Source organism: Ischnura elegans (assembly GCF_921293095.1).
Source record: "Ischnura elegans chromosome 13 unlocalized genomic scaffold, ioIscEleg1.1 SUPER_13_unloc_1, whole genome shotgun sequence".
Lineage (NCBI taxonomy): Eukaryota > Metazoa > Arthropoda > Insecta > Odonata > Coenagrionidae > Ischnura > Ischnura elegans.
Window position 1 is genome coordinate 15,616,590 of NW_025791657.1, and position 25,135 is coordinate 15,641,724.

At 37.0% G+C, this 25,135-nt stretch overlaps 2 protein-coding genes and 1 long non-coding RNA gene across 3 annotated transcripts in view; 1 reads left to right on the plus strand and 2 right to left on the minus strand.

The window, feature by feature from the left end:
* Positions 1 to 373: 373 nt before the first annotated feature.
* Positions 374 to 14,947, minus strand: LOC124172109 (zinc finger protein 41-like). Its single transcript, XM_046551515.1, has 6 exons — positions 14,930 to 14,947; positions 14,266 to 14,370; positions 13,092 to 13,259; positions 8,551 to 8,670; positions 5,388 to 5,460; positions 374 to 1,548 (listed from the first exon to the last, which is right to left on the minus strand). The coding sequence occupies exons 1-6, from the start codon at positions 14,945 to 14,947 to the stop codon at positions 374 to 376; spliced, it is 1,659 nt and encodes a 552-aa protein (XP_046407471.1).
* A 260-nt stretch (positions 14,948 to 15,207) lies between these two features.
* Positions 15,208 to 21,093, minus strand: LOC124172312. Its single transcript, XR_006868122.1, has 3 exons — positions 20,658 to 21,093; positions 20,410 to 20,547; positions 15,208 to 15,243 (listed from the first exon to the last, which is right to left on the minus strand). It is a non-coding gene; the product is annotated as an uncharacterized LOC124172312 (long non-coding RNA).
* A 1,166-nt stretch (positions 21,094 to 22,259) lies between these two features.
* Positions 22,260 to 25,135, plus strand: part of LOC124172301 (zinc finger protein 3 homolog) — a 28,108-nt gene continuing 25,232 nt past the window's right edge. The window contains exon 1 of the mRNA XM_046551742.1: positions 22,260 to 22,293. The gene's annotated coding sequence lies outside the window, so the exon portion shown is untranslated. The remainder of the gene's footprint in view (positions 22,294 to 25,135) is intronic.

The window sequence follows — 25,135 nt, forward strand, 5'->3', positions numbered from 1 at the left end:
GCACACATTACTAATATTTGAATCCAATAAAGGTGTAATATCAATTACCGAAAGTCATTGTTAGACACCTTTTGGGTTAGAAGATAACTCACGCAGCAGTTGACCTCCAGAAATGGGGAACTTTGAAGCAGGTGAGCAGAAAAAGGTCAGTGGGAAGAAAGAGGGAAGGGTGAAGCATGATTTTATTATTCTCCTTCAACTTGATATTTTCTTTTGAAGCTTTTCATTTATGGTCTTTGTAATATGAACCCTGCGCGAGCTGGGGCCTTTTGTTCGATTTTGGAGAGGAGGAAAGCATCGGAGAAGGGGCCGATGGCTGATGGATTGAGGGGGTAGCGGATTTTGGGAATTGTGCTATGTAGTTACTATCTCACTATCGCATTGAGGTTCTCCTGGTGGAGAGGAGGTGGAGAAAGGGCTTCTCCCCCGTGTGGGTGCGCATATGCGTCATGAGGTTGCCTTTAACAGAGAAAGACTTTGCACATTCACTACATGAAAAAGGCTTCTCTTCCGTGTGCGTGCGCATGTGTTGAGTAATGTGAGACTTCCAAGCGAAAGACTTGCTGCAGATCGTACACGGATAACGTTTTCTTTCTTTGTGCGAACGCATGTGATTGCCAAGAACGCTCCTCTGCGGGAACGACTTGTTGCAGATGCTGCAATTGAAAGGCCCTCCTTTTGCACCTCCTAGTGCATCATTTCTGAGGTTTCTCGCGCAAGAGGTCGTGGACTCTGAGGACATTTTCTGCGTGTATGGTTTCCCATCCCCATCAGAACTTCCCACTCGTTCCGCAGTTTCCCTCTCTCCAATTCCACCACAGATTTCTAACACAGGAGCTTTTACTTTTTGCATCGGCCCTCGTCTTCTCCTTTTCAATCCCGTCAATGTCTCAGAGGTGGACGACTCACGAGAATTATTACTTTCTTCTCTTGATGCGGGGACTGTGAAAGACTCATCTTTTTCTATTGATGATTCAACACTAAGATCCAAATTGCTGGTAGCAGAATGAATTTCCATGTGCTTGATCAGATCATCATTGGTGTTGAATCCATATCTGCAGTGGGAGCAATAATATAACTTTTCGTTTGAATTTTTACCATTTCTAGGACTTTTGATGAAGCAATAACTCATCTCTTTTTTGTTTTCCATTTCTGCCTCAATGCCACTTCTTCTGTTTTCACTGACTCTGATCAACCTAAGGCTACCTGTGATATTTGGTGCATCCCTTCTATCCCCTACAACAGTCATTGTGGCTCCCTTTCCACTGTTTCTAGATGCTGGAATGTGTTTCATATAACTGTGTCCATCATCAGGAATTGAGTTAGACAGTACCTTGTCAGCACGATGGGCAATGCCTTCTTTCCAATCTTTATCCATCGAATTCGTTCCATCCCAACAGGGGGATGCCACAGTCTTGGTTTGAATGTGTGTCACTGAGGCTGATGAACCAATACAATCATCATTAAGGTCAATCCATACATTTCTTTCTGCCAGCAGGTGTGAAGTTGGTGTTGTTTCTACCAGCACTTGGTCAGGAGTTGATAGCCCTAGAAAAGAAAATCATATTACAATCTAGGACTCACAGATCTAATTTTTAAAAACCATTTGATAGATTGAAACCTATTCCCTTTAATTAATATTTTTGCTGGTTGCTAAACACAAATAAGGTGTCATTCTCTTTTGGCAATATCAATATTGGTTCAATTATGTCTGAAAAGGGATGGCAGGCATCCATAATAATCACTATTGAAATTGTTGATGAAAAATGAAATCATCCCCTATACAAATTTGTTCATTCAAAAGACAAATGTGTGCTCAGTAATTTTGTATTATGTAAATTGTAATGTTCTTGAAGCTGATATTTTAAATGACAAATAATTTTTCATTTAGGAATACTTAAGGAGAGAATAATGTTTTCCTTTCATTCCTTTGCAAGTAGATCAGAAGTCAGTCTTTTTTGGTAATTTCAATAAACTATAATTTTGTCGAAAAAGAAAAGTCAGGCATCAAGAATTATCTCATATCAAGCTTGAAATTGCTGAAGAAAAATGAAATCATGCCCTTTTCAAAAATATCCATTTAAAATACAAAAACATGTGTTCAGTGGTTATGGATTATACACATCGTAATGTTCCTTAAGTTAATATTTAAAATGGCATACATTTTTCTTTTGAGAATACTTGAGGAGAATATAATGCTGTCATAATCCTTCTACATGAAGGAACAACAATTATCAAAATATTTAAGAAATATAATTCCTTTAATGTTAAAATGCTCCAGATTTTAAATATGAGTTTACTTTTAGCAGCTACATAATACTTTTCACACCAATAAGAAAATATTTTTCAAAAAGTACTCAGCAATGGAAATCACGTGTGCCATGGAAGAGGCCACAATTCATGCATTTTTATTTAAAATTTCACACCACATTTTTGTCGAAAAAGGAATGCATCAACCATGAATCAAGGGTAGTTAACAATCAGAGGTAAATTTGATTAAAAAAATAAAATTTCTTAAAAATTAAATAATTTCCTCCTTTTGTCCGTTTGAGGATAACAGTGAAAAAGTCATAAAGGGAGCAATTACATTTTTCCATGTTGAATATGATATCCATCTAAATCATTTCCTGATCAACCTCCTGATGAGATCCACATAAGTATATTGAAATATTAGGGATTATCATTTTTTTTAATCAATAGCAGCAAACTGTAACACATTATTTATTAAAATTGAGTTGTGCTGCAACTTAGCAGTATTGATTTGTCTTCTTGTATTTATTTCTGAAATCCATAATATATCTACTTACTTTCTGTTACAAAGTATTTTCTGACATGATTCACTGTTACACCTAACCAAGCAGTTGCCATGCCTACAAAAATAATTCAATAAGACTGTGCATTACAAACTTCAAGCTAATTTTATAAATTCAACATGCTAATACCACTTATGGACTTACACTCTCAGTACATTGTGTTCACTAATTTGGCTGTAATTAATGCTAGAAATCCATTTAAAATTCAAAAATACCTATATAATGCTAGTATTTCTTTTGGAAGAATAATTTTTTTTAATCAATTGCAATATTTTGTATAAAATTGCACTAGCAATGCAATGAGTTGAATGTGGATTCGTGCTAAGAAAGGGTTCTACGGTCCATTCCAGTGGTTGGAGTAAAGGACCGGCTGGGTCCCAAATAACAAGGAAAATGATACAAGGGTAACTCAACCCCAAAAATAAAAGAACTCCATGCGAAGAGGTTTCAAATATTATCATGCTACCCATAGCACAGAAAACGTTTTCCTTCCATAGACGCAGGCCAGAAAGAATTCAGAATGACATTTGCGTGTCAAAACTAGGCAAACAGTAGGCGGTGGAGTAGTGCTTAAATGGGTGGAAAGTACTACCGGTGTTATGTATTTCAACATGGATGTATCGCATTTCTGCCAAAAGAAGTCGGAAAAAATTTCATTCAGTCATTTCACTGAATTCCACCCACATGTTTTATGCAAATGCCACCCTTAGTTGCACAGGCACTGGTTTCTCATGCTAAGCACTCGTAATGGATCATTAATAATTAGAAATTTTTGTCTATCACACCAGTCATAAAGAACTCATTTGTTAAATTTCATTGACTGGACTAGTGATCAGATCTTATACGAATGTTTCACGGCCATTAACCCTTTAGCTGCGGGAGCGTCAAAATTTTTCTGCCACTGTGTGCGGGACATGAACAGGGAAGATATTTTTCCGTCGACCCCGGGCGTGTGTCTAGCAGGTAGTGGACCCTCATAATCCGGGACTACCCACCCTACCCCGTGACGACAGACCATGAATACAATTGAGCCCTTTCTAAGAATCATAATTGGAATTAAAATATTTGAACGTTACTTTTTCTAAATTGAATGTAAATGAATTTTTTTCCTCAAATTTGGCCAGCATGATATTTTTATGAGCGATTTGATATCAAACAGTAAAAAAATCCATTGATATTTAACCATATTCCTCAACATTTCAACCATACTTCAGCCGATTTGAACTTTGGGGAGCATTTGGAACGTATGTTTGGATGCGATAGGTAAAGATAATGGATAATAAAGGATAAAATAGGCATTCTCATGAAGGTGGTCCGATATTACACCAGATGAGGAGCTGTCGAACTGGAAAATCTGACGAGTAAAATCATCAGTTCTGGACCAAGAAGATGATGCGGATTCAATGTCTTCAGCCAAATTGAATGGACCACCATCGCCGGAATCATTTGCATCATCCTCATCCGTCTCAGTATCCCTGGTAGACACAGACACATCGGAAAAATTTCCGTCCTCACTCTTACAATCAGAGTCGAATAAAATATTGAGAACTTCATCCACGAGAGAAACCTTTCTCCTTTTTGACCGAGATGGCAAATTTTCACTATCCATAGTGAAAATAAATGAAGAGATTCACAAAATGTAGTCACTCGAGTAGGTACTTGATTAGGAGCAAACGTACACCACCGAAACTCTGGAAAAACTGAGCAAAGACCAATAGAGCATGTGGAAAAGACGGGAAATTCGAAGGGAAACCCATTCGGTGGGAAATCCAGAACGAGATTATAATACTCAAAGGTAAGAAATGTCCTTGGTAATTACGCAGGTGCGACAGACCCACCACCGAAAGTATAAGAAAGAATAACCAATGCTTTAAAATAAGTTTCCCCGGCTAATGGACAATGACAAGATTAAAAAATTCCTAGGAAATGCAAGGATTCATTGGAATTGTTTTCTTCGTGAATGTGCCGCGGAGAGCAGAGAGACCTCTCTCTCGAAGAAGGGATAATCTGGGTAGCGCTCCCCGTGGTGAGGGTGCCCAGTCCTCGAAAGACGCCTTTGTGCTCTCTGCCACTAGGTTGGGTCGAGTTCAAGCAACCGCGGAAAGGATGGCAATAAAATCCTAAGGGAAGTCTGCCAGTGGTAAGAAAATCTGGTCAAACGTAGAAAAACGTTTTTCCCGCACTCACCATGCAGAACGTTTAAAAACGTTCCCGCAGCCTAAGGGTTAATGCAATATGTCACTAAAATATGAAATTTTACTGGTCAATGGTCGCACAAGTTAAATATTGATAGACTTCAGCAGAACAAAATATTTTACATTAAAAGGACTTCTACTATACATAAATGTTGAAGGAAATTGTGATAATTCATTACATTAAATACATTATATTTCATATTATTAGAAATCCAGACAACACAAATGTAAAGATAAACATTCTCTCATATTTAAGCGACATGTAAACTAAATAAAACAAAAGTTACACATCGATGACTAACTTAGGTTCTTCATGCTTCAAAAAAGTTACAACACCCTCTCCACACACATATATTTGCAAGACCTAGAGTTTACTCACCTATAGCCTCAGTCAGAGAGTCATTGGTCATTTCAGAATTACCAATCACTTTTTCGTCCTCAGTAAACATATGCTGAAAGTAGGAATCAACTCATTAATCAATGCACATAAGAATCAATATTCTTTTAATACACCATTCTTTTACAATATAGAACTATCATCCACACATATACAGCAATGAACAGTTTGTAATTTCTTTGAACAATGAGACAGTCTTTGAATAATGATCATTCTAAATTGAATAACTGTGCCATTCCTGTAATCATTTATACAATTTTTATCGTTGACTTCATTTTCTCATGATTCATACCGAATGTAGAGCTACTTTTATAGCAGATAGTAATTCCATTACTCAATGGAAAAGTAGCCACCGTCCATGGAAGCGATATACATTAATAACATTACCAACCCTACAAAGGTTATAATTCCTGATTCTTCATTACTTCTGTGGGTACACATCAGACTCCCTTGAGAAAGCGACCAGAATCGGTCGGTTATTTTGGGGCATCCCAGTAATTTATGCGTGACATAGCCCAAAAGTTTTTATTCAACAGTAATAATTCCTGTGCTGCAAAGAATAAAGGCTATAGTTTGGTACAGGGCAATCCTTTTGTAAAGTAAATATCTGTGTAAACGAAGCAACAATTTTTTTTGGACCTACAGTGAGTCCTCGTTTAACATCACTTACCGTTCCTGAAAAATGTGACGATAAACGAAATGACGTTAATCGAAGCACAGTATCCCATAAGAAACAATGTAAAAAGTGAATATCGGCTCCTAGACCTCACAATTCCTACGCGAAAAAATTTTAGCGTATCATATTTGGGCCATTTCTTACGATGGGAATGCCAAACTTTGGCATAAACACGAGTCCCTGTCTTCATTGACGGCAATGCCAGCAGCGACGTACATCCTTCTCCATTTTTGTATCCTCCCGCGTTTGTTTTTTCGGCTTCGCTATGGTGGTCACCTGGGCATCATCATCGCTGAAACATCGTCGCAGTTACAGGAACCAAGATTATTGAGAACACGGCGAAAAAGTGACGACCAATACTCCGAGTTCTACACGGAAAAATTCCTAGAAATCACTTTTCAGGTTCCAGAAAACCGTTATGTCAAGTAAAATTTGCTAAAACTTTACTTGACATTTACGCACTTAACATTTGCGCACCTACCTAAGAATTCATTTTGCATAAAATTTGCTATAAACGTAATCGAAATTGACAATAAACACACCGTTTTACACTTCGTTTAGACTGACTGCATTACCGCCCACAAAACGAACAACCTGCAACGCCCGCCGCTTCGCATTTTTTCTCGCGCGAAATTTAAAAGACCTGACCAGACCTGACGTTATCGCGAAGCAAAGGTGCGATAATCGAATGACGGTCTCAAAATTTTCGTGACGTTATCGCGAAATGACGTTAAACGGGGTGACGTAGACGAGGACTCACTGTATATACAACTAGGAGACGCCATATTTATTTAAGAAAATCATTCACTTAATTGTTTACCCAACCGCGGTCTTAACCATGGTCAGTAACACCTTAGGCCAACACCATCATCTGAACAGGATTAGGATGGTTTCCTATTATTTTTTATTGCCTAAATCGAAAGATTATTACCTCTGGAGTACGCATTTAACACTTTTAGATTTTTATATGACAATATCTATTTTTTGGGATTAAATGAATTGAAAATTTTCAAGTGCGCAAAAGTGTGACAGCTAAGTATGAATGATGGGAAAAGCCCACGTGACTTCATTCTTGTTCCCGCTGCCATCGTAGGAGGTGGCCTTGTGGCGATGATATGTGAGCCGCTGTGATGCAGGCTGCTAGCAGGGAGCAGAGTACCCAGCTAGCTAGTAGTGCTTGGCTTAAGTAAGGATTATAATAACCTTATCAATCAAAGAAAACTTTCCAACTTTAGCCAGTTTTAATAGGTGATTTGTAAGACATGTTTCCTTGAGCTCTGTGCCTCGTGCATGCATTGGTAATCTCAGAGATTGTAATACTCCTATAAAAACTAGGTCCCAGTGATGTCACATGGATTGGCATCGCATGGGTGCCAATCTGGCCTTTTTCAAATCACTTTCAAATGGACCATTGCCATGCGTCTAAACTGGGATTTCTAAAACGAAATAATTTGTATATTATGAATTCACTTATGGTGGGTAATGAATTGTACCAATGCCTTTCCTTTTCTACGATGAAGGAAACTACCCGATTGGTTACCTATACATATAACAGTATTTTTAATGCTACCACCAGATTATGGTAAGCAATGTTGGTGTGGCCATTATTAGCTGGAGGTATGAAGACAAGAATGAAATTATCATTTTAAAACAATAAGTGTGATAATGTACACCAACGAAGCTTCAGCAGAAAGGAGGAGATTTTGAAGGAGGAAAAGTTAAGTTATTGGTAAAGTTATGAAATTTTCCCTTGGGATTGATGGGCCACTGGAGTGCGACTACTGCTTCAAAACTCTATATTCCGTTCACATCTGTCATAGTCAGCTCTTGGTACCGTGAATGCAAAGGATGCATGTTCCTTCAAGTGCCAACCATGCAAAGTCCAGACCCAGCCCCATGAGTTAAGTGGGATTTACTCAGATTAACTCCTGTTACGCCGCCAGGCGGTGCCCCCCCCGGGAGATGCTGCCCCCTGAAGGAGTGACCGTGAACCAACTGGGGTGGCTCAAGGGGACGCGTCGAGAAGTCGTAAGGACAGTGGAGTCGAGTGAGCCGAGGGACACGTAGTGTGTTTGGGCTGGAGAGACCCGTTTGTATAAGTGCGAAGAATAAAGTGTCATAGAAGTAAAAGAGAGCGAGGATCGTTTCGAGAGAAACCCAAGAGCACTTTAACACTCCCATGCCCCACTCTTTTCTCCCCAGATAAACATTATTCAAATCCATACGCAGAATTTAAAAGTCAGAGCAAACACTAGTTCGATATATTTATGACATTATCATCGGCAAATAAATGCATTTTACTGCTTTTTCAGGAGCAAAATTCAAACATGAAGGTAATGAACAAAAGGGACAGGTTACATTACCATGTGAGACAAAAAATGAGTGATTCTACTGAATGATGTCAAGAACGTTCCAGAGAGGAATGAATTTTTGAGACAGAAAAACTTAACATGGTAAAAGTGCACTTACCTCGTCATCAACTTCCAGGGGGTCTACAGCATCACTTGAGATGCCAACTGCATTTGGTGAGTTAAATACAGGATAACTCTCCTCATTGAGGAGCTCTTCCTTCTCCCCTTTCTCATTAAACTAAAAGGGAATGTTGAGTGTCACTCAATAAAAGCTATACAATAATTATAACATCTCTAATGCATAATAATAGAACCATGTTCTATTCCAGAGGCCACTTAAGCTGGTCCAAACTGTGGATGCCTGAGATTCTTATGACCAAACTTAACCCTTTCACTGCCAGCCATTTCAATTGGTATGTACGAAGACTGCCAAGGCTATTTTCTGAAATTAGCATCATTTCAGATTTAAAAATTTTCAGCAACTCAATTTTACTTAATGCGTCTAGATATTTTTCCAATTCTTAAGATATATTTACCTCTTATAACCATAGATAGATTATGGGGGTTTACATAAATAACAGCCATTGAAAAGGTCACAATCAGGAAAAAAAGTGAAATAATGGGGAACATGCATGAAATTTGTTCATCATGATAGTTAGTCTCATTGAATAGAAAATTTTCTCACAAGTCCAAATACATGAGCCAAAACTCTCCTAGTACTCTGCTAACGTCAATAATTGCTAATTAAAAATGCTCGAATATCGCTTGAAGTCACGTGGCCTGAAACGCCTCCTTACTTCATCGCACGGTACACCTTTCACTTCGCTAAAAGAGTAGAGTGGTAGAGCCTTGAATGCAAGATATCGAAGTAAAAATCTTCGTCGAGCTGTGTAGTAGTTCCTAAAAGGACAAATTGACTCAAGAGGGATTTAAGAAAGCAAAATACCTCAGTTTACTTTCGCTCGATTTCTTTATGGTGGCTAATTTTTTTTTTCATTCCAAATCTCTCCAAACAATCCCCTTTATTTATTTCAACAACGCCTTGGCAACCCAAAATATTCACAGTCTGCATTTTGTCGTTACAACAGCAATTATTTTCGCCAAATTTGCATTTGAACCCTCGTAGATCGATTTTCTATCCACTTCCTCAGTGTGTCACAAGTGGATACCGTGCCATGACGTCACGCTCCGATGACGTTGTGTTTTCAAGCAGCCAATGAAGATCAATTTTTAAAGACTCATAACTCAGCTGAGAAGCATTATTCATAGGCGAAATTTCGGCAAGTACATTTGAGGTAGAGGCCTTCTTATTCTAGTACTTAAAAAAAATTGTGCATGCTCCCCATTAGGGCCGATAAATTGGCCCCTGGCATTTTTCGCTCAACCAGCGAGGGCAGATATATTGGCCCCATGGCAGAGAAAGGGTTAATACACGTGCTGACTCAGCAACAGCAAGCAAACATCGTCGCCTGGCAACCCAGGGGTTGCATATTTTGTTCTTCCAGCTTCACCAACCTAGATGTTTCAACATTCTCAATGTTGGCGAAAGATGCTGGTGGTCTTGACACCAATTCTCTTTTCGCTGTTTCATTTCTTTCCACTATTTCAGGAAAATTGTCATGCATTTCGTAAAAATGGAAACATTGAGACAATCCACATGCATCCTGAAAATCTATGGGGCCAAAGTGCAGAGTTTACCCCTCATATGGATTTACGAATTTAGCTACGTCACTGGATTTACGGTGCTGCAGAGATGGAGTTTCATTTTTTTGTAAATTTCTTTCAATGTTAGCGTTTATTTACAAGTTTTCTATTGATAATGGTAAATACAGTAGACTATCGTTATTACGAAGTTTACAGGACCGAAAATCCAGAGGTTCGTAATAACGAAGTTTGTATGAACGATTCTTTCAGGAATCGTCGGAAAAACCAGTTCCTAACTTCACACCGGAATGAATGATACTTTGTTCAGATTATGCCCAGAGTACGATTTCCTCTACGCCGCATGGCGTATCAACGGCCAAATCAAAAGGCGCCAAATTCCAAATTTGAAATTTTTGAATGTTGTCATACCTGAAAGTTCGTAAATCGAATGTGCGTAGGAAGAGAACTAACTCTAGATCGAAATGACGAGCTGTAATGAGTCTGTCACCATGATTCCCCAGGAATGAAGCTTATTGTATAACGTTTCGCGAATGGTGAAGAAATAACCATAATTGACGCTCTTGGTCACAGTACACGCGGACAACTTAAACGTGGCATGATTATTAAAACTTATCGTAGTGAATATCGATCTAAATGCCGTAGCTTATGCGTGGAACTTCGTAATAAAGTTCATTTTGTAACCGCCAGGACCGGGACTGAGGTTCGTAATATCGTAAAAACGAAAATTTCGCAATAACGTTTCTTTTCCTATAGCCAGGATAGGCCTTTGTCGTTGAGACCAACGATTTTCTTTGTAAAAACGAGTACTTCGTAATAACGTTGTTCGTATTAACGGGAGTCTACTGTACATCTATTATCTTTATTTCTCACAGTGTTTTGCCAGATTTAACCCATTATTGTGGAAGTTATAACAAAAAACTTGAACGCTGCATTCTTTTCCATTTTTTACCGTAATGCTATCTATTTCTGTTCCCTGTGTCTGTTATTTTCAAATGAAAGTTAAAAATTTTTGTGCAATGGTATTTTATATATTTTTTTATGATATGCAATGCAGGAAAAATCCGCTTTTTGATGTTTATATTTTTATGTATCTAAATACTAAATATTAGGATCTCATAGAATTCGTTTATGCCCATGTGATATTATTTTGCTTCACTGCGTCCACCCATATATAATATCTTTGCAGCATATACTGAAGGCTAAGTTATTAAACATTAATAATTGGACTGGTGTAGGTAAAGTGAGAAGAGACGAGTGTTACTTTCGTGATTTTTACAGGATTACGGCAATCAAGTCAAATATTATGAATATTCTGGGAGCTAACATCCTGCATTTCAAAAAAGTAAAGTCTTATGGATTTTGAAATATAAAGAATATGGGATAATACGAGACGTGTGAAAGAACCCAATGCTGCTTTGGAGGTGGAGCTAGAAGAGCCGGTGTTTTATTTTATAATGCGGAGCCACATTCCCTCACTGAGGAGGTTTCTTTAGTGATGGACGGGTAAATTTGATGCGTGGGAGTGCACCAGATGAGGTTTTACTCCTGGATTGGTAGGAAATCCAACAAAATAACTTCTTTGAAATATGGGTTACAGGTGGAAGGGGAGAAGGAATAGGTGCCTACTCTCTGCTTGCTGAATTGCTGCTTGGCATAATTCTAAACATAGTAACCACAGGATATGCCAAAAGGTGACTATCACCATGGCAGGTAAGTAGATGCGGAGCGGAAAAGGTGCCCAAGCAAAACTAAGTCGGATGCCATGGAAAAAAACAACTTTGGCAAGCCAAGAGTTTCTATGAATAATTCTTATGAAAAGATAAAGTTCTTTCAATGAACATTATAATGAGGCGAACATTATGATTCTTAGATAAAAGAGAAAGCAAAATTTGTATTGTAATATTTTCCTTTTGTTAAACAATTTCATTTTGTCTATAAGGTTTAAAAAATTAAATAATATGATTATAAATATATTATAGCATTTCCTATGGAACATATTTGCTTTGGCATTAACATTATGAGTGCAATTCCCAATGTAGCGACCATGAAATTCTCGGTGCTGCCTCGGTGCCTTAAATCCAATGACGCATCTTTTTCATTAGAAGCAAATGAAATGTAAACTATCAACACTATGCAAACAAAATTGAATATCTAGATGAAGAATAAAAAATAGACTACTGAAAATTTCAAAATGATCCATCGGAATGGAAAATTTTTACACCACTTTTAAAACCACAAGCACCGCTAAGGTGCAGCGAATCCATATGAAGGTTAAACACCTCTGGCGACTACTTTCACATGCCTCATGAGTGTGGAGACATACAGATTGGTGAAACTGAGAGAACTATTGAAACCAATATATCAGGGCACAAACGTTGCACAAGACTTCGATACCTTGAGGGATCTACAGTAGCCAGCCACTGTATCGCACACAATTATGCCATTCTGATTAACGAAGCCATATTTTTCATCTATGCAGATGGGTATTGGAATCTGCTTAACAAAGAGGTGATTGGAATAGGACTCTCAAACAATAGAATTAATAGAGATGCAAGGTTTCAGCCAGAGCAAAATATTATTTAAGGAATGGGAAGCACCACCTTTCTAAGAGAAGATTAGCAGGATTGTACTACAAGGATCTAATCGGGTGAAAAAGATTCGTGTTTAGGCTTCCTGACATACCAAGACTTTTACCTTGAAAGTAGACAAAATAAAGTTCACCACTCGAGTACTCAATGGAATGAAACACTTTTCTGTCGGAAGAATAGTGATGTTGTACAAAAAAGATTGACTTACATGAAAATAGATAAAGAACTCAATGGTTTCGCAATATATTTTACAACTGGAAAAGTTGCACAACAGAATCTCTCACATTTGAGGGTGACTTCCCATACAAATGCATACATATACTCAACGCAATCCTAATTTTGTCATACAACTAGGAATTTTACTCAAATAAAGACCATGCTACTCCTAGATGAGAATAAAACTTACCACAATATTGGCTCTGGGTAATTGGCCGTCTTGCATGGGAATGTATATTTCAGTCATTTGAACGGAGCATGCAAACTGTGAAGTTTCTTCAATCGTATCTCGAATACATTCTTTTGCGCTAGCAGAAGATGCCGCATTGTCATTGGCTGCCTCCTCTTCTTTGATGATCTGTGCAGAAAGTAAAAGTGGTAAACAAGGCATGGGATGGCTGATGACCGGACCGCCGGGTATACCATAAGCCCACTCATATAGATCTCTATTAGATTGGGCGGAGTCATGGAGCATGAAAAAAGTAGCCACCATATTTAATGTTAGTGAATATGGAATGCTATACCATATCCAAGGAGGGGCAAAAACATAGAATAAACTACTGTGGACTCAGTTCAGTCATTTTATCAAAATGATGGGTATTCTTGCCTTATGCCAGGAATGAAAGATAAGATGAGTGTGTCCAAAAATGTCTAATAAATATCTAACAATAAGCAAAATATTAAATTCATAGTGGCAGAGTCTCAAGACTATGAACCACAGCAACAGAAAATTGAGTCAAAGTATATAAAAATTAGTTCATGTCACTAACTTTTGATGTCTTTTGGTCATCCATTTGAATTGCAAAATGTACAACACCCCATACAAAAGTGGTAAAGAAGGACAAATCCCTAGACCTTGTTTTAAACTCCTGTTCACTTTCATCAAAATATCCAAATCTGATCTGATTCCTGTGAATATCAATCTCTCATAAGGAACAAGCTATGTTGTTAGACCGTGCTAGCAGCTGCATCATGATGTCATGGTCATGCTAATAAACTGTTCCAAACTCAACAGTACTCCGCTTACCTCTCAATTCCTAATCACGCATCTACTCTGTCATGAACAGAAGTGAAAACTGTGTTATATTATCAAGAGAACAATAACTGCTCACCAATGTGAAGACAGTGAGCTCACTTGCTTAGTAAACAAATTTGAAGTGTCACTTTAGCAAAAAAAAACCGTTCATTATTACGAATAATTAAATTTAAATGACTCACTCGTGAAATTATTCTGTAGTTAGTCATTATTGATCAGGTGAGGGAGAATGGTTTCCGTTTCTGCTGAGAGGTGTTGGGAATATTCCACAAAGGAATAATATTGTGCAGTAGAAAAATAGAACTGTACAAGGCACAAGTAAACTCACCAATTCATCAGTATCTAATGGATCTGACACATCAGTTGAAATTCCTGTTGGATCTGATGTGTACAGCACAGGATAATTCCCTTTGTCCTCGTCTTTCACATGAAACTAGGAGAGAATAATGGGCTTCACTCAATAAAAGGAAAACAATAAGAACCTAATTCGATAATAAAAAATCCTCTTTTGCTTGAAACCACTTCAGCTGGTCAATGTAGTCATGAGATTCTTGCCACTCACAGATCAAACTCCAGAATATCAACGTTCATCTAAAGAGGGGGAGTTATATCACAAAGGGCATGCGGTTTGAATGAGAGTTTTGGTCACTTAGAGCAGAAGTAAAACAGCTGGAACGATAGATCGAGGTTCCACTGTACATTGAATTGTCTTCATCTTTTGTTACTCAGTCTTATAAAGAGGTGCCACAAGAGTTAGAGCTGGATCCTTCATTGAAATGAAGGAGGAAGGTGGCTTAAAACAAAGACAGGGCAATAATGAGACAAAGCCCAGTTATAGCTAAGACAAATGGCTTAAGCCGACATTTCACATAGTTATCAACAAGTATACTCCATCAGATACTCTATCCGAGGATTTCCAGTGTTGTACAAGTGATATTGACAGAAAAATATTAGTTCAGCTTTCTGCCTCATACATTACAACTGGAAAAGACCTCAACTGACAATGGCATTACTGTAACTTCCCATAAATATACTCATTTTTATAACAGGCATACTCTCTTTCTTATTGCAACTGAGAAATTTGTATAACTGAAGGTGGTTCAAATCAGGTTTCACTGTGTACTAGAACATAACTTACCAACTCATTGTCCCTGGGCAGTACCAAGTCTGGCACAGGAAGGTATATTTCAGTGGTTTGGGATGAGCAAGTGAGCTGTGAATTGTTTTCAATCACATCTTGAGTGCAGCCCTTAGTCTCCACAGAAGGCCCCGAATTGTCATCACCTACCCCTTGTTCTTCAAAACTCTGCAGAAAAAGTAATAGAAAAATCAATTATCTCCTTAAAAATGCATATATGGGATGCTCTAAAGCAATATGAAGAAGGATGTTCAACATACTGTCCATGCTTTCATATAAAAATAGTGGTGTCTGCATGCCTGTTAATCAATCACTGAAAATCTATCTTTCCGAATGAAACAAATTCTTGCAGGTAGATCCCTAATATTCTGAGTTACTGCAGTGCCTTTTTAAAATTTATTTGGGACCATAGTAGCTGGCCCTTCACTGAAAATTATACGATAGAGAATAGGGATCATTCAGCGGTATCATTTTCAGTTTTTTTTCAAATTACATGAAATCAAAGTAGAGAATGAGGATTAAAAATTTTTGCAGTTCAGAAAATGAAATGACCAAGTTTCTGATTCTTACACTTCTGATTATTTCTTCTGAAATCATAATTGTCGTATAAGTGCCTTTTAAAAGGCCAAAATCACTATTTATTCTTTTCTCGAAAGAAAAGTAGAGGAAAAAACATGTTGAACATATTTTCAATGTATTTATTATTTTCTAGACCTTCTGCTAACATTCAAGTACTAACTCTGGAAGAGAACACTCGTTGAAATACTAGGGCCGTGTTCCAATCCATAGGGTGCACTCTACGCTCTTGCGCTCTTACGCTCTAAACGGCTCTTTCGCTCTTTCCTGCTCTTATTGCAAGTAGTGCCACCACAGTCAAGTGGCAGATTTCGAAACTGAAAAAAGTTGAGTAACAAATTTGGAGGGTAAGAAAATAGTGCAATGTTGTTGTTGTTATGGAGTGAGTGTTGCAATAATTTAATGCCTTATAAACATATGTACTTATATATATGCTTACATGTAACTTATAAATGGAATCGCAGAAGTTAAAACGAATAAAATACGGCATAGGCGAGATTTATCAATTGTAGGCTACTAATTTCGTGTAGGCAACCATGTAGTGTTCGTACATTCAGACAAATTTAAGTGGTTTTTATATCTGAAAACAATTTATTAAAGATGTCGTTAAAATGAAAAATTATCACTGTAAATAGGTACCCGTCATAATATTTGAAATACGGCAGATTTAGGGCATCCAGCCAAAGCAGAAAACTTCATGCATAATTCCAGCTTCTCCAGGGAAATTTTACAAATTCCCAGATTAATCTTACGTGATTACTGCGATATATTCGAATTTTAATACACCCGAATCTCTTACATGATTTTTAAACCATTGAAGTGATTTCATGTTATATCATATTAATATATTTACAAGGAAAAGAAATCCGTTTGTTAGCATTGACATTATTCAAAGCAAGCCTGACGAGCTGCTTCAAACTCGTAACTAGATGTCGACGTCACCTGGCATTCTTTTGAGTCTTACTTGAGTTCATAGTTAGATATTTACATTCATTCAGATAGAGTACATATATTAGTATATTTCGGTTCTGTTGTCTCGTCTGACATTGCACGTTTCGTTGCGGCTGAAAAAACTCTTCTTAGCTATTGCACCTAAATCTACAACAATTACATTTTATCCAGATAATGGGCGTTGAACTGGAAAAATTATCCGTGAAATGAATTTGATATAAACGTTTCTACAGTCCCGGGTTGGATAAAAAATTCATGCATAATTCCCGACTTTCCCGGTCGCTGGACAACCTTAAATTCGCATCTATTCAAGATTCATTCGGATTCGATATTCACTCGATTCCTTATAAACGATTTAGAGAACCGAATCATTGCTCCGAATCAAATCCCATCCGAATCCACGAAAATTCCACCTCAACGGCGGTAGACGAAGGGCTGAAGAGCGAGTAAGGGTGGATCTTTGCGCCCTCTCGTGCTCTTCGATTATGCGCTCTTCAGAGCAGAGCGTAGAGCGGATTGGAATCGCACTACGTGACGTCACTTCCGAAATGTGACGATCCAAAAGTGCGGGTAAGAGCGCAAGAGCGCATTTACGGTGGATTGGAACACGGCCTAGGTCATGTAAAAGAAAAAAAAACTCAAAATCATCTTCTCTTACAAAATTATTTCATGAAACTTTTTTTAAATAAACCCTGATATTATTATCCATAAACTTGCAAAAACAATCATGCAACAACTATGTAATACGCTCCAAACAAAGTTCCTGCTATTAGTTAATAGATGGATATAGCACTGACAGATGGTCGATTTTGAAATGTTAGTAGCATCATTACTCAAGCCTAGACATTTGGTAAACAAGCTGCTCGACGACCATGATAAATTTGTCTTGGCAATGGATACTTAGTGTTGTGAGAAAATTTCTGGTTTTGAGCCAATTAACCATCATTTGCATGAGCAGTTGATTTCTTTCTGTCATTAAAATAAAATAGGATAAAGTGCATCAAGAACCCTATTAATTTAACCAAGATGCTGATCTAAGGGAGACAATGTGACATGATTGGTATCACTGCTTTAACGACGGTCATTTCAATGACGACAACCGTCCATGTGAAGGAAGACCAAATACCTTTAAAGAAACAGAATGGGAGACATGAACAGGAAGATCAATGCCAATAACTCAAGAAGAGTATGCTTTGTAGTTGGAGTTACCCACCAAGCCATTTCCTAGCGATTGCATGAGTTGGGAATTTAATATTAAGCAAGAAACTTGGGTTCCAAATGATTCAGCAGTGATTCGACAGCATAAAATGCTTGACCGAATGCCACAAAACCTAGAACATTAAACATTAAAACCTATTTGGAAACACTGTAAAACAAAGGCTGAATGCACCAGCCAAATTCCCCAGACATTGTACCAACTGATTATTATTTTTTCCATTTCATACACCTCCTTCAAGTTGGTAGCCCCAAAAAAATTAAGAATGCAATAACCTTGCCAGGCATGCATTGCATATATGCATGCATGCAAAGGTTTTCCCATTCTATAGTATTGTGTAAGGTTATTAGGGAATTCCACTGGGTCAGGTTCTCCAACTCCATCTAACAATCAGCCAAAGTTTCGGTGAACAAGTTGTCCATCGTCATCAGGGCACCTGGTACATAAAAAATTGACCTGAGACAGAGTTGAAGAGTCTGACCCAGTGTAATCCTGGGTAACCTTCTGCACACCATATCCTTAGCCAAGATTTTTAAGGCTGTTATGTAGGATAAGCATCTCCGTACCTAAAAAATGTATTTCCCAACAATGGTAACAACAAAGGTACAGGTAACTTATTAATACTAAGGTCATATTTAAACTTAAACCAAAGTATAATTTAATATAATATATAAAATAAGCTTGTTAACCACAATAGTAATACAATACTACCAAAAGTATTAATGCATTTTTAAAAACAGAATAGTGTTCATCTATAAAATTATTTAAAGAAACAAATAATTTCATAAAAGGCACAAACAGGAATGATTTTAGATATTTTGTGATCTCGTCAATCAAAATTGATGTAAATATTAAAATTATACTCAAATATTGGAAAATAGTACTTACAAATTAACTTTACAGCTACAGAAAAGATATATCACATCTAAATTCCTGATTTCTACACGATTTTACATTTTTAATGAAAATATTTTCATGGATAATTTTTTGCACTAAAATTAATTTCTACTACTTTGCCAATCTTGCCTTTGTGGCGCAATATCTGCCACAACACGCAGGAGAGAAAATCGGGAATAATCCAGGAACGCCCAAAGCAGCATTCCGCGTTCGCCGTAATATATAAGCAAGCGATATCCGCCAACAATCACTCAGTCAGTGAGTCTGTATTAGGGAGTAAGAATAATCGCTTCACAATAGAAACGACACAAGTGCATCATTTAGCGTATGAAAGTACCTATTATTCAGCATAGTAAATCTCTACACCTTCATTGTACCCACCATCCATTCATATAAGAAACCTTCAGAATAAACAACCAATTTCTGAAATTTTGCTAAGATGTTTTTAGTTGTACATAACCCTAGCCTCATGAGATCATAGTTAAACCTAAAGAAGAGGTCACCAAAAAGAAATATAATATGTTTGCATGCACTCGGTACTATATTTAACAACCGATCCACAAACTATTTTCAAGTTCTCTCACCTTTTATTATTTAGCAGCATATGGTCAGAGAATTCTGTGTTCTTAAAAAAAAAATGAGTATGGTAGAGGAGTCATTCCATGTCAAATCAACCAATATTTTGACCAAATGACACCCAATGACTCAGATTTTCCAGATACTTTCCATGGTCATACATCCTGGTATAATTAGAAATTGTGTACAATATTTGCCTCCAATTTTCAAATATTAATGAGATATGAGCAATCCGAATTTGGGAGTGACCCCTTGAGTGCCGCAACGTGCAACACATGGTGATTTTTATTTTCATCCGTAACTCCATTCCTGGGAGATGACAAGACATTTTTTTTTCTAAAGTTACGTGGTCCATAATGATCCCACGATAATCGTTAAATATTCACTGCATGAAGTCATTCATGCAGTGAATATTTCATCAACAATAGACAACTGGAGGCTTAAGTTGTACACAATTTCTAATTATATCAACCAGAATGTATGGCCATGGCAAGTTTCAAGAAAATCCGAATCGGTGGGTGTCATGGCCTGGTAGATTTGAAATGGAATGACCCAGAGCCAAGTGTGTGGATTGCCTTTCTACGTTGACAAATGGTAAATTTAAATCCCATTCTTCCCGAATATTATTGTATAGTAAACACTAAGTTTTGCCAGAAGACGATATGTCTTCAGTCTTTGACACTGAAAAACCAACTGCAACATAAATAGCATCTTGCCAAGGGCTCACATATAGGGAGAAACCGTTTATGGGATGTTGGACTTATTACACTTTTCCGTGTACCATGGACGAGGGCCTTTCATGTACCCTTTCATTGTAGATTAACAAAATGTATGCTAAATTATCTTTTGACCATTAATCGAAGTACCTTTTTAGTTATTACTCGATTTAATGGCCACCGGTAGTTCTGCAACATAATATTTCTCCAATTGTGCTACAAAGAAGTTAATCGATTACAGTATAGTTTATCCTCAAAACTTCATACCATAATTATTTCAGTCCACAAAATTTATCTTTCTACATTCCTACTGTAGTCGACAAAAACCGAAGAGTGTCACCTTAAATCTGCCATACCGATACTACGCCAGTCATCAAATAAGAAAAAAGGATAAGTACTCACCCTGCAACAATTACTCTGCAAACTTTTTCTAAGAACGGCGTCTGATTCTAAGCAAATCTTTTTGAAGACGCTGAATTCCGTAAGTTTCTTCAAACAAAGTGGACACATGGTAGTGGGCAGGCCATCTCCCACAGCAATCTGAGATATTAATAATCAAATTACACGTCAACAGAAGTCGTAATTATCTTGGAAAAAACAAAAAGAAGTAAGCACCAAAAAAGATCGATTGCATTTGATATGCCACTCACATGTAAGCCGACTAAATCATATATGGCATCCTTTACAGCTATATTGCATGCCACATTCGAAGTCAATATGTTATAATAATAATCATGATTTTTCCTACAAAGTCTGCAATTCCTTCTTGAAGATTCCGTGAAAATCCCGCTGGTGCGACTCATGTTTTCACTTCAAAATCTCATTCACTGTTTAAATCAGGTATTTCGACAATTACATCATCTACACACCGACAAAGATCTCAAAATCTCACAAGAAAACCACATTCACTACGTTGATGTTTGAAAATGAAAATGCTTATGATTATTATGCTCAACGAAAGGATCAACGACGCCAACAACAAACAACAATCGCCTTAGAGACATTTCACGACTCAATAGCATGGGCTGAGAATATTTTCATCAATTTATGACATGATTGTAAATCTTACGAACACTACATGCACGAAAGATCCATTACCAATGTTTATTTATTAATACTAGAACATGCAATCAAGCCTCAGTATAGAATTGATGATATCTAGTTGCCATTTTATCCGCAAACAGCACACCTATAGAACAGGCCAAACATCTGCGTTTCAAGATAATTTTCTTTCCATTTGAAAAAATAAAGAGGCAATTAATACATATTCATCAATTTCCTTCAATTTATGGTATAATTATTATTTATGTTTCATTAATATTCAATGCTTAGGCCAGAAGCTGAATTTAAGCCCGACTTCAGCTTTCACACTGTCACAGTTAATTTACGGCCTTTAGATATGAAAAAGGGTACAAAATATCTTGAACGGTTAACTATAAACATTATTAAAATATTCATGTTTAAAATTATGCAATAGAGCTCAATAATTTATCACTCAACGTTGCAAATACCTCATTTATCGATTGTAGGCCTACTGCGTACGTTATCCTCTAGTGCTAAAAACTGCAAATAAAATTCGGTATCTGAGCTAAACCTTGCTTATTTGATCTATTATAATTTAGTGCGTCAATAAACATGGAATTCGTTGAAATATATGCTGATTACTCTGCTGCGATGTAATTTCTTTTTGAGGTCATATTTAAATGTGAGCTTAACACGCCCCTTATGTTAGTAATTCAAATGTTTTTACATTGATGTACGCCATGGAAATGATCGTAATTTATTAGGAATTAGTGCCGTGTGGATGCTTTGGTTGAGGAGTGAACTGGTTTAGAGACTGAATTAGTTATTGCTGAGAAATCATGAGTGCTACCACTGGGAATTACTCAGAGTCTCTATACAGGAATTCCGAGGGCACCCCGTGCAGACTTTGCATGAAGAAAAATGATTATTATTATAACATATTCACTTCTATTGTAGCAAGCCAGATAACTGTAGAGGATGCCTTATATGATTTAGTCGACTTAAAAGTAAGTGGCGGGTTACATGTTATCGATTTCCTTACCTCCTGTTTTATTTCGTTCTATGAGTACGTGTTTTCCACGGTACGTCTGAAATCTCTTGCAAATGTTTTCATTCCTTTCTTAGGTTGCTGTGGGAGATGGCCTGCCTGCCACTTTATGTCCACTGTGCTTGAAAAAGCTCATCGAATTCAACGATTTCAGAAATATTTGTCACAAATCGGACGCAGAACTGAGAACATTTTCGTCCAGAAATTACTTCAGGGTGAGTGCTTGTCATTTTTTTCATTGGAAGCCTCGTGTAACTTCCACATATAATGCTAAATCATTCTCGCAAACAGATATTAACTAGCTCGTGATTATGTATCGTGTAGCCCGGTTATGGTAGTTTCAATTTCATATCGACGAGAATGAAAAATTTGGTAATATATTTGTAGTTATTGGGTGAACTGGTTATAACAATAACTGTAAAAAGTAGCTTAATTGCGTATTTGATGAATCACTTGCCACGACGGGCAAAGGATAATGCTTTATGACTGTGACAAACTGGTACATGCAACGTTTGCTAAAAATTGCTGTGATTAGGGATCAATAGTTAATGGAGCATTAAATTGGTTACTGAACAATATTAGATGGTACTAAAGGCCCTTGTGTAATGATCGACTGAGCAGTGAAAAGGTTCCAATGTCCCACATAGTGTTTCTGAATTAGTCAATCCTGACGAGGCATTCGTTGACTCGCAGTTCGTTACTCAATGTCGATGAGTGGAGTCGTTTTTTATCCTTTTGGTATAACTAAGTGATTACAATTCAATCAAAGCCAAAAAAGTGAATCATTTGAGTTCATCAATGACCAACTCAAAATAGATATGAACATGAAATTTTTCGTGGAATGTTTTCAGTGTATTTCTTTTGCTTTTTACCTCCTGTTTGGTTTTAAATTCCAACACTTACAGTTAAGAAAAAATAATAGAATCGTACCTGCGGACTTTAAGAAGTTTATTTACCATTTTTAAGTTGTAATACACGAAGATATATCCAATGGAATAATTCAACAAATTGATATAAAATGTTTAGAACAATTTTAGAAAATTTAATTTATATACCTGGCTATTTAGTGTACTTGTTCATTTCAATGTTACTATTTATATACAAGCGTAATAACATATAATAGAAATTGAAAGAAAGAGATAGAAACATGAGTACAGGACGATGACACTGTGGCGTGGAGATGGAATGAAGGCCGAAAACACATGGAAGAAAGTTCACCTGAACCGGGAATCGAACCACGGACCTTCTGCTTTCCGGGCAGATGCTCAGACCACCAAGCTATCCAGATGTGTGTAGAAGCTGAATAATTAATGATAAAAATAGCATCAGGTTCTTATGTGACAAGATATCTATATATAGATTAGATTGAAAGGAACAACTCAAACTATTTCTTCAAACTATTCAGCATTGAATATTGATTTGTTCATTTTAAGTTGGGTTTTAACCTGAGAAAGATAGGCAAATGATTAACTTATCCTTAACAGCCAACCGAAGGCTTAGGTAATGTTTTTATGTCTTCCCTAGGTATTTCGCTTGAACCCTCATTCTGTGGATAGCTGAAACATTTTTCAGTCCCGCAACATGTCCTCAGAAAGCAAACCACAGGATCACCCGATTCATTGATCTCCAGAATTTTCCTGATATAGTGAGCATCTGACATTTTACCACTGAATATAGCCAGAATCCAATCTCCACTACAATCCTGTATTTTTGGGAGTGAACCAACTATCCCAAGCGTATTTCCCTTCGAATACTATCAAAGTAGGGGCTTTGATCTCATTTGCACTTTCCGCCATTAACAATGATGCTTAAACGACCTAATAAACTAATTGTATGAGTCGAGGGAAATACACTCTTGCCAACAACTCTTGTCTTCCTTGGGTACGTAGAAAATGAAGTTTGGTCCAGATTCTATGCATACATTCTGGTTTATTATTATGGTGCAATTCATGGATTGTCTTTTGCAACAAGTCAAATTGAGCATTTATCACAAAAGGTCAGAAATCTTCTTCCTTGCATACTCTATCCTTTGAGTTTTTTAATTGAAAGTTTGTGCCATGAAATTAGACCGAAAAACCAATCTTCAGAAGGTTTGTCGTCTTTGAAAGGCATTGAATACTATTTTTAAGAGCATGATGAGCTACCATTTCCAAATCCACTTATCTAGAGAACTCTAATCCATATTTATTCATACTAGCATATTTTCTCCCCATTCTTCCAATAATAAATTCGTCTAGTGCCTTCCTTAGGTCATTGTTGCTATAAGGCAGTCCCTTTTGTGTTTTTCTTACATAATTGTGCACCATTTCACCTTGCAATAATAATTTTTGCTCATATTATGACAGCAACCCCCATAAGATGCACGAAATTATTGAATATATGCAACCAGATCTTAAACACAGTGAAGGAAATACACCCAATATGTCTACTAAAAATGTGAGCTTGATTTTGGTTGGGCTACAGGAAAGGTCTCAAGCTTAACTTTGCATAAACAATTTCACCTGAATAGAACTAAGGTTATGACACTTAAAAAGATGCAATTGTTATGGTAAGAGCAAAATGCGAGGTAATTATTTTATGAAAACTAACTAAAGAAAGCTTTCTTTATAAAAAAACCGCAAAATTAAAAGTTGATAAGAGGATTCTCATTCAACAACTTAGTTTTATAGTCCACAATGACTTGTAATATTGATATGAAAAAGTTTAACTCAAGAATTGGCAGACAGAAACTAAAAATTTAAGCCATACTACAATCACATAGCCCATATGGAAGGAATGATTGGATATGGCGGGAAATGTGCGACCCTTCCATCTAAACTAAATGTAATGACCCGAGTTCTAAAATTTAAAGTAAGCAAGAAAACTAATCCATGAAGAAGAGAAAACAAGATATAGGTCTTACCCTGCACCTCTGATACGTTGATTCTGAAGGAACTGTGGTGTTACCTGTCCTCACAACCAACAACTATGAGATGAACTGAAGGGTATATTTTCTAAGCATGTGGAAAGAGAATTTGAGGGATAAATATTTCGAAATAGTTGGCTCTGGTTCCCTTA